A 15,267-nucleotide genomic window follows, 5' to 3' on the forward strand; every position below is an offset into this window, starting at 1 on the left:
TCAAAATTAGTTTTCTGCTTTTTGTTTTCAGGACTGAATCTGAAAAGAGCTGGAAATCGCTTCCTGAGGGTGAAGGATCTAATGTGTCATTGAGTTGCTTTGTTAAAAAGGGTACGTCTGCATCTCAAAATGTTCTCTCTGTAAACACCTGAGATGACACATTCCAAAAACACTTGATAAAAGAAAGTTTTTTAAGTTGAAAGTTTACAAGTATAAACACTTTTAAAAATTAGTTGAACAACTAAATTGTGTTTCTAAAAATAAAACCTACCTGCCTATTTCCAATGGTAACCGGAAACCTGTCTGGTTTTATCAATGTAACAGATAATGTAGTCCTAATTTTAAAAAGAAGTAGGAAGTGTTCTTCCTCCAGTTCTTGCCAATGTTTTTCTGGCAACTGACACTTAGAACATTATCTGGTCTGCAATCTCTCCATCACTTCAATCACTTTCAGTTGCTTGGCCCAGATCACTTTATTTTCACTATGGGTTTAGTGTTTATACATTTTCATCCCCTTCCAGGAAGTCCTTAAGTTCTGCTTCTTTCTAGACAACAGACCTCATCAGTTCCCCTTCATCACCATCTTTCCTCACCTGGTAGAACTAGTTCTTACTCTCAAGTTTGACTTAGGTTTCTCCCACTTTCTCCAAACTAAAGGTGAAGCCTCGGACAGTTGCATGGGCCCCAATTAAACATGCCTTTTCAGCAGTTATATGGGACAATCCATGTTTCAAGCCTTCACTAGTAACGCCTTGGCTTCCTGCATATGGCGTGCACGCAGTAGCTTCATTTCGGGTACAGTGAACCAGATGCCCGATATGTTAACTCCACCTGCTCTCCTTGCTGATCTCCAGGGTCCCAAGCTTAAACCTCTCAGGCTGGGGATTGCCCTGCAGGTGATAGGGCATGGTCCTCAATTTCTCAACTCCCAGCATGCCCAGTAACTCATAGATGAGTCTACTCTCGAAGTCCCATCCCTGGTCGCTATGTATCCGCCTGGGGAAGGCCATAATGCATGAAATACTTCTCCCATAACACTTTTGCCACCGTAGTCGCCTTCTGGTCCTTGATAGGAAAAGCCTGAGCATATCCAGTGTAGTGGTCCGTGATGACTAAGACATTGGCCGTGTTGCTGGCATCGGGTTGTATAGACAGGAAATCCATACACACCAGGTCCAGGAGCCCTGCACTCTGCAGGTATGACAGAGGAGCTGCCTGCACAGGCAGTGTCTTCCAGCGTATGCAGCGAATGCACGACTTGCAGTCCTCTTCAACCTCCAACTTCATTCAGGGCCGGAAAAACCATAGGTCTTTTCCACCCCCAAATGTCCAGAATCATCATGAAGTGAACTCAACGCAATGCTCCGATACTTCTCAGGCAGAACCAGCTGGCAACGCCGAGGTCGGTCCGGGGCTGACATGGCCGGTATAAAATTTGGTTCTTTAACTTCAAACGAGGCTATTCTCTCAGTAATGGAGGTACTGAAGCTGGTTTTGTCTTCTCCGCCTGCGCCATATCCCCCTTTCCAAATACATACCAGATAGTGCCAGTGCCCGGATCACCTCACTGAGCAGCTGCCACTCCTCCAGAACTCAATTCCGGCAGCTGCTTGCTCTTCAGAGCAGTCAGGTTACAGTAAACTGGAGGTAGGGCATCATCAGAAGCCCCCAAATGATCCACTGCTCGATCCGCCCTTTCCTTTTCGTCGGCCTTCACGGTGATGGCAAACTGACACATGGCCTTTATAACCCTTATTTTGTTGTGTGGTTAGTAGAGAAACCAAATATAAAAGACAAAGATGCCACTCTTGTTAAAGTTAACAGTTTGTGCACAAAAATCTTTGGAGCTCACGCCTCCGGTGTTCCTCCTCAATGACCTCCGCCGAAACGTTGCCAACCGCTGGACCCTCGAATTCCCGTAGACTCCGTCCGGTGATCACCGAGCACTCCCCGCACTCGTTCTACCTCCTCACTCGCCTCGACCGAAAAACCACAAAAGCTCGGTTCCCAGACAAACAAGATAGAATAATGTGTCTCTCGTTTGGTTAGTTCCCTGTTATCTGTAGTTAAAACCCAAATATCGCAGCTACAGAGAAACTATTACATCAGCAGTTAGCATTACAGAGACGCCATTTCATTAGCCTTAGCAGTTAACATTACCAAGAACCCTACATGTGTTAGTCGGTATGTGTTCTAAGACTGGGGCTCTCAGTACATGTGTGATAAACAAAACAAAATGGTATGTGAGAGTTTCCAATTAATTCTGGCAGCTATTACTGCGTTGAATCAGATAGATTTTAATTGGAAGCTTAAGCTTCAGGTAGCGATAAATGAATAGAAACTAAGTAAAATTGTTACTTGATTTCTCCCTGCTGAGGTGTATATTTTGAATGATAAAGAATTGGTTGAATTGGAAGCTACTACATATTATAACTTGGATTTGATTGCATCCCTAACAGGGACAGCATCTGCCAAGAGATCTAGTGTAGACAAATTGAAGGAAGTGCATGAAAAGTATCAGGAGGAGAGATTGAAGGCACAGGAGGCCAGACTCAGTAAAAAACTAAAGGTAAGATTATTGTTATACCTTCTTACCTTGACTGTCCTGCCAGTCTTTGATTAGGGCAATAAGAAAGTTGTCTGTATATACTACTCCAAAATCAATTTGCTATCCACAATATTCATTGTTTAATTTGGAAAACTGTTGAGGAAATTAAGTATATGGTTATTCAAAGGGCTTGATCTAGCTTTATTCTTTTTGTTTCTGTTCCATTGCTGGAAGATCCTTCATATCACCGTCAACTTATTCTTAAGGCCCTTTGCATTGCTATATTGCTTCTGACGTTCACAAGTTTTTGAAAAGTATGTAGCTCATTCCACACTCTCACCACCTTCTGAGTGAAGAAATTCCCTCCTCATGTTCCCCTTAAACCTCTCACCTTTCACTCTTAAACCATGGCCTCTGGTTGTAGTCCCACCCAACCTCAGTGGCAAAAATCTGCTTGCATTTACCCTAGATCCCTCATACCTCTGTCAAATCTCCTCTCAATCTTCTATGTTCCAAGCAATAAGGGCCTAACCTATTCAATCTTCCCTCATAACTCAGGTCCTCCAGTCCTGGCACCATCCTTATAAACCTTCTCTGTACTCTTTCAACTTTACTGACATCTTTCCTGTGGGTAGGCAGCTGAAACTGCACACGACACTCCAAATTAGGTCTTACTACTGTCTTATAGAATTTCAACATAACGTCCAAACTTACCTTGATTTATGAAGCCCAAGGTGCCAGAAGCTTTCTTCATGACCATATCTACCCATGGCACCACTTTCAGTGAATTATGGTCCTGTATTCATGGAAATGGATGACCAAAGCAGAGGCTCGGCATCTGTAGAAAGAGAAACCATTTAATGACTGGGCTCGGGACTTGTGCTGACGAGAATAATGTTGTGCGGTGCCCAGTGGAGTGGCCAGTAATATCTTTTTTTTTCCAGAATTCTGTTCAGGGTTGGATGGCATTGATCAATTTCATTTCTTTCCTTTCCCCAGTTACGGTTGAACAACATAAAGCAACTGTCCACAATTGCCTTGGCCTTGGGGGAAGAGCATACCCGGAGTGAGCTGCTCCCACTTCTGACTGGTAGGTACAAAGCTGCGTGTGGTTGGGCTGCCTCGGTTTGAACAATCGCCTCTCAGAATCGCCTTGCCACTGATTTCTCGTCTCGATGCAGACACCATTTTCGATGAAGACGAGGCACTGCTGGCATTAGCGGAGCAACTAGGGAGCTTCACGGTGCTCGTTGGCGGACCGGAGTATGTTCACTGTTTGCTGGTAAGAGCGGACGTACATTTACAAAGCACTGCACAAGACGGACACGCGGTTAATGCCATTGAAGTGGTATTACTGTCTTAATAAAGGTTAATTTCCAGAAGATGATTCTCAAAGCAGCAGGGTTCCACAGGCAATGATAAAGTAAGTGACTTAATAATGAGTCATAGAAAAGTTCAGCACATGTTCCCCTTAAACATTTCACCTTTCACCCTTAACCCATGACCTCTAGCTGCAGTCTCATCCAACCTCAGTGGACAATGACTGCTTGCATTTACCCGATCTAAACCCCTCATAATCCTGTCTCCTTCTGTCATATCTCTTTGCAATCTTCTATGTTCCAAGTTAAAAAAAAGTCCTAACAAAATCAATCTTTCCATATAACTCAGGTCCTCCAGACCCAGCAATGTCCCTGTAATCTTTCTTTGTTATGATGGGTTGCTTGAATGAGGGGTAAATGGACACATACAGAACCCTCTCTGCTTTTATTGTTTGCAATAAAATCTTTGAGGCAGATGAGGCTTTGTGCCACCCCAACATATTTGTAGGCACGAGAAAGTTTGCAGATGCTGGAAATCCAAAGCAACTCTCACAAAACGCTGGAGAAACTCAGCAGCTCAGGCAGCGTCTGTGGAAAAGAGTAAGCGGTCAATGTTTCTGGCCGAGACCCTTCTTCAGGACCTGGTTGAAATATTGGAGGGGTGTATCATTGAGAATTGCTACAGTGAAGTGTAGTTACTCTATCCCTGATCCAGGTTCACCCGCGCAGCCTGTTGGAAAACTTACACGGACTGATACCGTCCCCCGAACACTGAAACCTCTGCTCTGTATTGACCAAATATCCGTTCAACATGAGCCCAACCGGGGGAAACAAAACACAGATTTTAATGCCCAGATGCAATGGTCCTATGCATTAAATATTTATTTAAAATAACATACTTGCATTGTTTTTAAATACCCATAATGGGGAACAAGATTCTGAAATTAAATAACGAGGGCCTCAGGGTATTACAGGGCATAGATCAAATTGAAATGATTTTCAGTGATCAGTTCATCATAGGACAATTCAGAATTAAAACAATGAAATCAATTTATGAAACCACCAAAGTAGCTCGATCAATGAGGTTTAACCAGGATGCTGCCTGCTTTAGAGGAAGTGCTACAACTTTATCAGACTCTGGGTGGGCCACGTCTGGAGTACTGCATGCAGTTCTGATTGTCCCACTATAGGAAAGATGTTGGGGCTTTGGAGTCGATGCGGAAGAGGTTCGCCAGAATGTTGCCTGGTTTAGAGGACTTGCGATCATGAGAGCTGGATAAACTTATGTTGTTTTCTCTGAAGCGCTGGAGGCCGAGGGGAGATCTGCTAGAGGTTTGTAAGATTATGAGGAGCATGTGCATAGATAAAGTAGAGAGGAGTATCTGTTTCCCAGGATTTAAATGTCTAATACCAGAGGTATGCATTAAAGGTGAGAGTGGGTAGGTAGGTTCAAGGGGGATGTGAGGGGTAAGTTTTTTTACCATCAGACTGGTGGATGCCTGGAATACATTGACTGATATGATGGTAGAGGCTTTTCAGAGATTTTTGGATAGGCACATGGGTATGAGAAAGATGGATGGAGATGGACATTGTGTAGGTAGGAGGGATTAGTTCTTGGTGGTTTTTGATTTTCTTTTTAGCTGGTTCAGCACAACATTGTGGGCCGAATGGCCTGTTTCTGTACTTTACTGTTCCATGTTTTACTTTATTGTTTGCAGTGGTTCCAAATTAGACATTCCAGCATTCAGTATGTTGAGTGTAGAGTGTGTACATTCTTTTTGTATTGATACTCCTTTCAAAAATGTTTTCTTTTTGTGTAAAATTACCTGCGAGTACAGGCAGAGAATTCTTAAAGCATTTACGTCAGGAATCCAATTTGCTCATGTGTGGGTAGGGGCTGTATATAAAATATCACAAACTGTTAGCAGTGTTTCTTGAAGAACGCTGAGATGGCGTGGCTTTGTATTATAGAAAATAGCAATTCAGAAGCGTTTTCTCGGAGCCCCTGTGATGGCTGCAATTCTAAACTGAAACGTGGGCGCAGTTGTTGTTTGAATAGTTCCATAAGATAAAGGTGCAGAGTTAGGCTATTTGGCCCATCGATCCATTTTCCCCTCTCAGCCCCAATCTCCTGCCTTCTCCCTGTATCCTTCCATGCTACGATTAATCAAGAGTCTTACAAATTGTCTTTCAATCATGGCTGATCCTTCTTTCCCCTCCTCTGCCCCACTCCCCAGTCTTCTCCCAGTAACCTTTGATGCCATGAACCTATCAAGAACCTATCAATCTCTGCCTTAAATATACCCAATGACTTGACCTCCACAGCCACCTGTGGCACAGAATTCCACATATTCACCACCCTCTGGCTAAAGAAATTCCTCATCATTTTCATTCTAAAAGGATATCCCTCTATTCTGGGGCTGTGTCCTCTAGCCTTAGACTCCCCTGCCATAGGAAACATCCTGTCCACATCCACTCTGTTCAGACCTTCCAACATTTGATAGGTTTCAATGAGGTCTCTTCTCATTCTTCTGAACTCCAGCGAGTACAGGCCCAGAGCCATCTAACACTCCTCACGTGACAAGCCTTTCATTCCCAGTATTATTTTCGTGAATCTCCTTTAAACTCTACACAATGTCAGCACCTCCTTTCATAGATGAGGGGCCCAAATCTCCTCATAATACTCTAAATGATGCCTCACCAATACATTATAAAACCTTAACATTACATCCCTGCTTTTATATTCTAGTGCTCTCGAAATGACTGCTAACATTGCATTTGCCTTCCTCAGCCTGCAAGTTAACCTTTAGTGAATGCTGCACGAGGACTCCCAAGTCCCTTTGCACCTCGGATTCTTGAATTTTCTCCCAATTTAGAATGTAGTTTACACTTTTATTTCTTCTAACAAAGTGGATGACCATGGACTTCCCTCAAACTTTGGCAAAATTATTATGACAGGCAGCTTCATGTTTATTTGCATATTAAAACCTCATAGGATGAACAATTATTGGTACTTAATTTGAAGATGAAATAGTAGTTACTGATAATTAGGAACATGACAGTGTAATTTCCATTTAATATTAGTACAGTGTTTTCTGGTTAGGAACCTTGAGAATTTCTGTGATTGAGAAAATATGTCCTTTGATTTATACAGTTTTTGGTAGTTTGTGTTTTATCCTTCAGCACGGCTCTATATTGTTCTACCTTTAAATGTTTCTCTGTCTCATGTTCTTTATGAGAATTCCTAATTCTCAGCAATGTAAGAATTTATCTTAAAGATTGTTTCTAAATATTGTGTTTCTTAGAAGTAGAGTAAAAAGAAGATGTGTTTCAGTTTAATTCTTTCCCACTAATCAGCCTCCCTTGGAGAACCTGGCAACGGTGGAAAAATCGGTAGTACGAGATAAAGCCATCGATTCACTGCGAGCCATCTCCCACGAGCACTCTCCTGCAGACCTAGAAGTCCACTTTGTGCCACTGGTCAAGCGCCTGACTTGTGGTGACTGGTTCACGTCCAGGACTTCGGCATGCAGCCTTTTCAGTGTCTGCTACCCTCGGGTATCCAGCTCTGTAAAGGCCGAGCTGCGTCAGTAAGTACTTTCCTCCCTTGGAATGCTGCAGATGAACATGATAGAAGTTAGCTAGGAATATTACAGTATTATTGTAGAAAATCTACATCCTGTAGTATCGCTCATTATGTACCGTGTCGTATGGTGTGGACGATCGTGGGTCTTTCCGTGGACACAATTGTTCTTGGCGAAGTTTTCTACGGAAGTGGTTTGCCATCTCCTTCTTTCTGGGCAGCGTGTGTCTTTACAAGACGGGTGACCCCCAGCCCATTATCAATACGCTTCCGAGACTGTCTGCCTGGTGTCAGTGTCAGGAGTTGAGATCTGCACCTGCTGCTCATACAACCGTCCACCACCTGCTCCCACGGCTTCACGTAGTCCCGATCGGGGAGGCTAAGCGGGTGCTACACCTTGCCCTAGGGTGACCTGCAGGCTAGTGGAGGGAAGGAGTGCCTTACACCTCCTTTGGCAGGGACGTATTTCCTTCCTGCCACCCAATTTCGGTATAATTTGGTTTTATTGGCGATAAGATGCTACCACCATGGTGGACAGGACCTTGTTTTAACTGAGTGGGTAGAAGTTTCTAGTTTAGAGAATAATCAGCCCCAAAATAGCACAGAAAGTGTGGCATTTTTGTTTTTAATGACATAAACTGAAGGTTTTTTGTGTGTTTTTAGTGAGGAAGGAGCAAAAGCCGAGGTGCATCATAGTGGAGTGGTGCTCATCGCTTACTCTCGGCTGTGGGGTTGAAGTGGCCTTGTCATTTACAAAGGCGTGCTCTTTTTGAGAGCCGTGTCTTGTCAAGCCTGTTGCTCTGCTTCAGGGCCATTTTGATTAATCTGGCGCGCAGAGGATTTCACCTGTTCGGAGGTGTTTGAGTTTTGTCGGAGGAGAAGGTTGCTTTGGTAACTGTGTGCCCCTGCAGTCCACAACCAATGGCTCTGTTCTGCTCCAAGTGCAGGAGTCCCACATCTGGGGTTCACTTCCAGCCGCTTTACTCCCTGAATTAAAATTTTTTGTGGTGTCATTTGTGTAAACTTTCAGACACAGTCAGTTGTTTCAGAAAAAGACAGGGCTGTATGGTGGGGAAATTCTAGGCAGCTTCTAGAGTAGGTTACGTGGTCAGCACAACATTGTGGGCTGAAGGGCCTGTAATGTGCAGTAAATTTCTATATTCTGTTGCTATCTTGAAGTATTTCTCAGGATAAAATCTGAATACCACAAATATTGGATTTTTGGGTGGTGTGGTGGAGATGCGTCTCTGCCAAAGGAGGTGGAAGGCTTCCTTCTGCTGGTCTGTAGGCCACCCTTGGGCAAGGTGTAGCTCCTGCTTCGATACCACCGACCCCTCCCCACCGCCCCCGCCCCGATCAGGGTCAGGTGAAGCCATGGGATCAGGTGGTGGATAAGCAGCCGGTGCAGATCACAAGTCCTGGTTATGCGACCCCTGACGCCAGGTAGACAGTTTCTGAAGTGTATTGATAATGGGCTGGGGGTCACCCACCGTGTAAAGACAAACACTGCCCAGAAGGCGGAAATGACAAACCACTTCTGTAGAAAACTTTACAGAGAACAATCAGGGTCATGGAAAGACCGTGACCACCCATAGCATATGACACAGCACAAAATGATGATGGGTTTAGCAAAATAGTTTGGTAGCTTCTGATTTAGAAACATTAATTGCAAAAATGTCAATTTTGAGTGCTTGTATTTCTGCTTGCGAATTGTTAAGTTCTGCATCAATGGGCGACTACTCCTATGTGACCTTTAATTTTATTTTTTCTGCAGACTTTTCCACAGCTTGTGCTCAGATGACACACCAGTGGTCCGCCAGGCAGCAGCATCAAAGTTGGGTGAATTTGCAAAGGTTGTGGAGCTGGAGTTTTTAAAACGTGACATTCTACCCCTCTTCACTTCCCTGGCTTCTGATGAGCAGGTATGTAGTTGTAGAGCAGACACTGGGGTAGCAGCGGGAAGTCAAATTGAAGTGGGTGGCCATTGGGATACCCCGGCTGTCTCAGCGGACCCAGAGAAGGTGCTCGATGAAGAAGCCGCCCCCCTAACCCCATCTGTGTTGGTCCTCCGATGTCGAGGAGGCCACGGCAGGAGCTCCAGATACAGCGAATAGCTCCGAGAGGAAAGCACCGCTTCGCCTGCAAGAACTGTTTGCAGCCCTGAACGGAGGCAAATGGGCGAGTGTAGACCTTGTCTTGCTTTCGGGGAGAGCGGCGAGGATGAATGAGTGGCGTGGAAACCTGAAGGGTGGGGTGGGTGAAGCGGGGTGTGATTAGTGGCAGAGGCCCCTTGCAGATAGCGGAGGATTGAGATTAGTCTAGGAGTCTATTGTGGGTGGTGGGGGCTACAGACACTGATGCGCTGGAAAGGCTTGTGGGGTGGGAATGCAGGTGACGTGGATGAGGGAAGCGTGGATTATAGTGAAGAAAGGTGATCTTATTCCCCATGGCTTGTCATGATTCATCTTGCTGAAGCTGCTGCTGTCACCTTGGCTTTATGTCACATGTGTATCAATTGCTTGTACTGAGGAGCCTCTGTATCCCACACGTCATGGCAGTGTGTGAAATAACGGAGAGCAGTTGGCTCATTCCGGTCACAGGCTGTCTGTCATTCCGCTCACTGGAGCAATTGCATGATTTGACACCTCTCCCCCCCACATTACCGCTTGCATTTTACTGTATGGATCAGCTGGAGGTGGGAAAGATTAGTATGGATGGTGTGTCCGTGGCAAAGAACTGAGTTGCATCCGGTCAATACGTCCATGTACTCAATATGCTACGCCTTGTTAATGCCACTTCCTGCTTGCAAAGTTTCTGTTGTCGTAGTCTGCACCATATGTTCACCTTTGTAACCGGGGTTCACAACCCTCTTTTACGCCATCGACCCCCTACCATCAACCGAGGGGCCCCAGGTTGGGAGCCCCTGCTTTATAAACTTCCTTTGTCCACAGCAGATGGAAGCGGTGCCTGTCAATCTATCGGCATGATTACACCATTCCAGTACTCCAGCTGGAGATGCTCCTCCAAGAAGGTGGTTATCTTGAGGCTTTTGCCTGAAGAGTGAACTGTTTAATCAGTGTGTGTCCTTTCATATTCCTCCAACCTAAAGTATCCCGGGCAAAAGGCTTGACGCAGTCCACAGTATCCTCGTGCACGAAGGAGCCAGAGTTGTACAGAAATAGTACGCTGAAGGGGAGCTGGGATGGACACTTTGGACTCTCACCTAGCTTCTGGTTAACGGTTGGACGTGTGCTCCTTGGTGTTGAGTAAGCTTCTCTTCTGGTTACTGTCCAGTGACTCCTGGAAATAAACCTTCACATCTGTAGCCAAGGAGATGTTCACACTTGCTCCAGGTTCAGACCCCACCAATGATGGCTAGCATATCAAAACAAGGATGTAATGTTCACATTTTATAAGGCTTCACTTGGAATATTGAAGGTAGTTTTGGGCCCCTTATCTTACAAAGGGTTTGCCAAGACAGGAGTGGGTTCAAAGGAGGGTCACGAAAGTGATTGAAAGGTCCAGGATTGAAAGGCTTGTCGTACGAGGAGCATTTGATGGCTCTGTGCCTGTAATCATTTGAATTCAGAAGCATGAGGGGGAGGGATCTCATTGTAACCTGTCAAATACTAAAAGGCCTCTAGAGTGGATATGGGGAGGATGTTTTCTATGGTGGGACAGCCTAAGACCAAAGGAAGCAATCTCAGAGCAGAGGTTTGTCCATTTAGAATGGAGATGAGGAAGGATTTCCTTATCCAGAGAATCTGTGGAATTCATTGTCACAGAGGAGAAGTCATTGGGTATATTCAGGGCAGAGAGGTTGATAGATTCTTGATTAGTCAGGACATGAGAAGTGACCTGGTTGAAGCGTATAAGATGATGAGAGGCATTAATCGTGTGGATAGCCGGAGGCTTTTTCCCAGGGCTGAAATGGCTAACATGAGGGGGCATAGTTTTAAGGTGCTTGAAAGTAGGTATAAGGGGGACGTCAGAGGTAAGTTTCTCACCTAGAGAGTGGTGGGTGTGTGGAATGCACTGACAACAAAGGTGGTAGAGATGGATACAGTAGGGTTTTTTAAGAGACTCTTAGATAGGTACATGGAGCTTAGGAAAATAGAAGGCTATGCGGTAGGGAAATTCTAGGCAGTTTCTCGAGTAGGTTACATGGTCGGCACAACTTTGGGGCCGGATGGCCTGTAAAGAGCTGTAGATTTCCATGTTTCGATGAAGGGATATGGGGAGAAGGCAGGAGATTGGGCTGAAGGTGAAATGGATCAACCATGATGAAATGGCAAAGCAGACTCGATGGGCCAAATGGCCTAATTCAGCTCCTACATCCTACGGTGAAAAGTGACCACTTGGGTGATTAGCTTGGAGATTCACTCAGCAGAGAGTGGTGCTTCAAGAGCAGGAGAAAGAAAATTGATTTATCAATAAATTTTTGCACTGTCATGACATTTGCTAATATACTAATCCAAGGAATGCTTCCATCAAAGGTTGCATGTTGATACACTCCAGTACTTGTATCCTGGGAAGATTCCAGCACACATTGCAAAGTAATGAAACCTGTTGCTACTTTCTAGGTGATCTGAACAGATATCATCTGGGAAACAATTGTTATATTGTCAGTATTTATTTTTATGAATTTCTTGATGAGATTAGTTCTTCCTAATGTTAACTTCAGTAAATTAATTTTGTTTTTTAATGAAGAACCAGCTCGATCCCGGTTTGAACATCTTTTTCACAGGATTTGGTGAGGCTGTTGGCAGTTGAGGCTTGTGTGAGCATAGCCCAGCTGCTGCCCCAGGAAGACCTGGAAGCGTTGGTGATGCCGACCCTCCGGCAGGCAGTGGACGATGAATCCTGGCGTGTTCGCTATGTGGTGGCAGACAAATTTTCTGAGGTACGTGTTATTGCTACAGCACAAAGTGCATCTCTTTGGTATGATGATATGGTGCATTTATGTTTTAAAACTAGTCTTTAAGTTTTCTGTTCCAGCTGGAATCCCTTCTGATTCTGTCAAAAGTCATGAAAACACGATTAGTTCCTCTAATATAGTTTTAAAAAACCATTAAATCAAGCACCTGCGTACTTTTAATAGAATTGACTGACATGCCAAAAGGTGCTGAGATTTCTTTCCAGATTCATTTAATTAGCCTGTTTTTAAACATGGATCTGAAATAGAACAAAGTTGGTCTGAATTGAGCTCAGATCTTTTTCAGTGTATCTGAAGGATAATCCTGTGACAGGGGTTTAGAACAAACTTGTTGGCATAGTGCCAGGGATCTGGGGATTCAGCACGTGCACAGGTTGATGACACTGATATTTTTCACTTTTGACTGGAGGAAGTTAAGGGGAACTTCAGTTCTGTTTAAAAATGAGCCGAAAGATCGAAAAGCCAGGACGATCCTCAGAGACTTTGACACTCAGGAACTTGAAATTACTCACCGTTTCCACAGTCCCCTTGATTAGGACTGATGTGTGTTCCCTTGACTTCCCCTTCCTGACGTCGACAATCAGTTCCTTGGTTTTACTGTCATTGTGGTAAATTTTGTGATGTAGTGCATTAATTAATTAATTTAATTAAAATTTTGATGGACTGGACTTTGCTGGTTCCTTCCCACTGCTGACTTCACACAAACCAGGTATGGTGTAGGGAGGTGGTGATTTAACTTCACCCTCCTGTGGTCCACAATCAGTTCCTTGGTCTGACTGACAAAGTGCCAGATTGTTGCCACACCACTCAACCAGCTGATCTATCTCACTCCTCTTCGGCTCCTTGTCACCATCTGAAATTCTGCCAACAATAGTTGTGTCATCGGCAGATTTATAGCCCTGAAGAGCAGTCTCGGCCCGAAAGATCGACTGTTTATTTCATTTCCATAGATGCTGCCTGGCCTGCTGAGTTCCTCCAGTATTTTGTGCTGGGTTTCCAGCATCTGCAGAATCTCCTGTGTGTTTATAGTTTTTGAACCAGATGGTCTTTGTTCTGAGTACAAAACTTGTTGCCTCAGGCTTCCTCCTGGTGCTCCGGTTTCCTCGCACAGTCCAAAAGCATTCCGGTTAGTATGTTAAAGGGTCATTGTAGATTGTTGCACGAAGTGGCTTACTGGCGGTGCAGTTTGAAGAGCCGGAACAGCTTGTTGTGTTCTGTGTCTCCAATTAAATCTATGCCCTTTAGTCTTAGGCTTTCCTAGCCTGGGAAAACACTCGGATCAACTGAAATCTCCGTGCTTTTCTCACCACAATGTGATCCAAATCCTCAAAATAAAGGCACATTGCCTACACAGGTTAATTGCAAACATTAACGATCAGGTTAACATTATTTAACAATTAAGAAACATTATTTAATCATTAAATAACATTATTTAGTTGTTTTTTTTGACCTGAGAAATTAGCTGATTAGAATTGCTCACGTTGTTGTCTGTGTACCATACTTTCGGATTCAGAGCCATCAACGACAATATTTTCTCAACTTTGCCTTTCTTTAAAAATTTAAAATTCCGTCTCTTTAGGCCAGGAAAATCTGGTCCCACCCAAAGAATTGAGATTAAATCTTTCTGTTCTGTATGAGTGTAAAATCTGTACTGAAGCAGCTGGTTTATCTGTGGATATTTTATCAAGGATAGATCATTACAGCTGTTTTACCTGGGTAACACTAAAGAATGCTGCTTCTAAATGGACACCATTTATCTGACCATTCCCTTTTTCTCCCCACTCATTTATTTCTTTACCAGAGCATCGGGTATCCACTCATTGATAAACATCTGAACACAATGGCAACATTTCTCTGGGTTTCTTTCCTCTTACCCCATAGCTTCACGTGACCCTGATTGGGGGGTGGGGTTGGCTAAGCAGGTGCTACACCTTGCCCAAGGGTGACCTGCAGGCTAGCGGAGGGAAGGAACGCCTTACACCTCTCTTGGTAGAGATGTATTTCCACCCCGCCACCCATGATAAAATTACATAATTCAAAACTGTAAACCTGATCGAAAATTAAAGCAAATTACAGATGGACCAGTGTTCAAAAGCACACAGAAAACACAGCCATTTTGTCAGTTTAGGATTATTACCCCTGGAACAGGCAAAGACTTTATATTGTCTGTCTTTATAAGATAACTAACCTGTGTTCAAAAATAAGCTCCATATAAGGTAACACACACAAAAATGCTGGAAGAACTCAGCAGGTCAGGCTGCATCTATGAAAGTGAATAAACAGTCGGTGTTTTGGGCCAAGACCTTTCATCAGGACTGGAAAGGAAGGGGAAATATGCCAGAACAAGATAAAGGTTGCCAGAGCACTTGTGAAATTGGCACCAACCCATTATTGGAAAACAATTGCATTAGAACGGTACGGAGTTTATTGTATTTATAATGTTCTGCTATCATTACTAATGACAGACCATCACAAAAGGCACTTTCTATGCTCAAGATCACGTATAAACTAATCTTGCAGTGAAGTCTGTAGCTAAGGTATAGTTCAGATTTTTAATTTTGAAGTTCATATTTTCAGAGTACATACATGTCACCACATACAACCCTGAGATTCATTTTCCTGTGGGCATACTCAGCAATTTCTATAGAATAGTAACTGTAAACAGGATCAATAAAAGATAAAGTACAAATGCAAATATAAATAAATAGCAATAAATAACAAGAGTATGAAATAACAAGGTAAAGAGTAATTAAAGTAAGATCATTGCTTGTGGGAACATCTCAATCGATTAAGTGTACTGATCCCCTGTAGTTCAAGATCCTGATGGTTGAGGGGTAATAACTGTTCTTGAACCTGGTGGTGTGGGTCCTGAGGCTTCTGT

General features: G+C 43.9%; 1 protein-coding gene across 1 annotated transcript in view; it reads left to right on the forward strand.

The window, feature by feature from the left end:
• The first annotated feature begins 1,872 nt into the window (after positions 1–1,872).
• LOC140203580 (uncharacterized) overlaps positions 1,873–15,267 on the forward strand; it is a 63,216-nt gene continuing 49,821 nt past the window's right edge. Inside the window, exons 1-7 of the mRNA XM_072269625.1 lie at positions 1,873–2,044; positions 2,460–2,569; positions 3,548–3,638; positions 3,730–3,830; positions 7,225–7,457; positions 9,225–9,372; positions 12,198–12,353. Coding sequence (XP_072125726.1) covers positions 1,873–2,044; positions 2,460–2,569; positions 3,548–3,638; positions 3,730–3,830; positions 7,225–7,457; positions 9,225–9,372; positions 12,198–12,353 — 1,011 coding nt within the window. The remainder of the gene's footprint in view (positions 2,045–2,459; positions 2,570–3,547; positions 3,639–3,729; positions 3,831–7,224; positions 7,458–9,224; positions 9,373–12,197; positions 12,354–15,267) is intronic.

This window comes from Mobula birostris, chromosome 10, assembly GCF_030028105.1.
Source record: "Mobula birostris isolate sMobBir1 chromosome 10, sMobBir1.hap1, whole genome shotgun sequence".
Taxonomy (NCBI): domain Eukaryota; kingdom Metazoa; phylum Chordata; class Chondrichthyes; order Myliobatiformes; family Myliobatidae; genus Mobula; species Mobula birostris.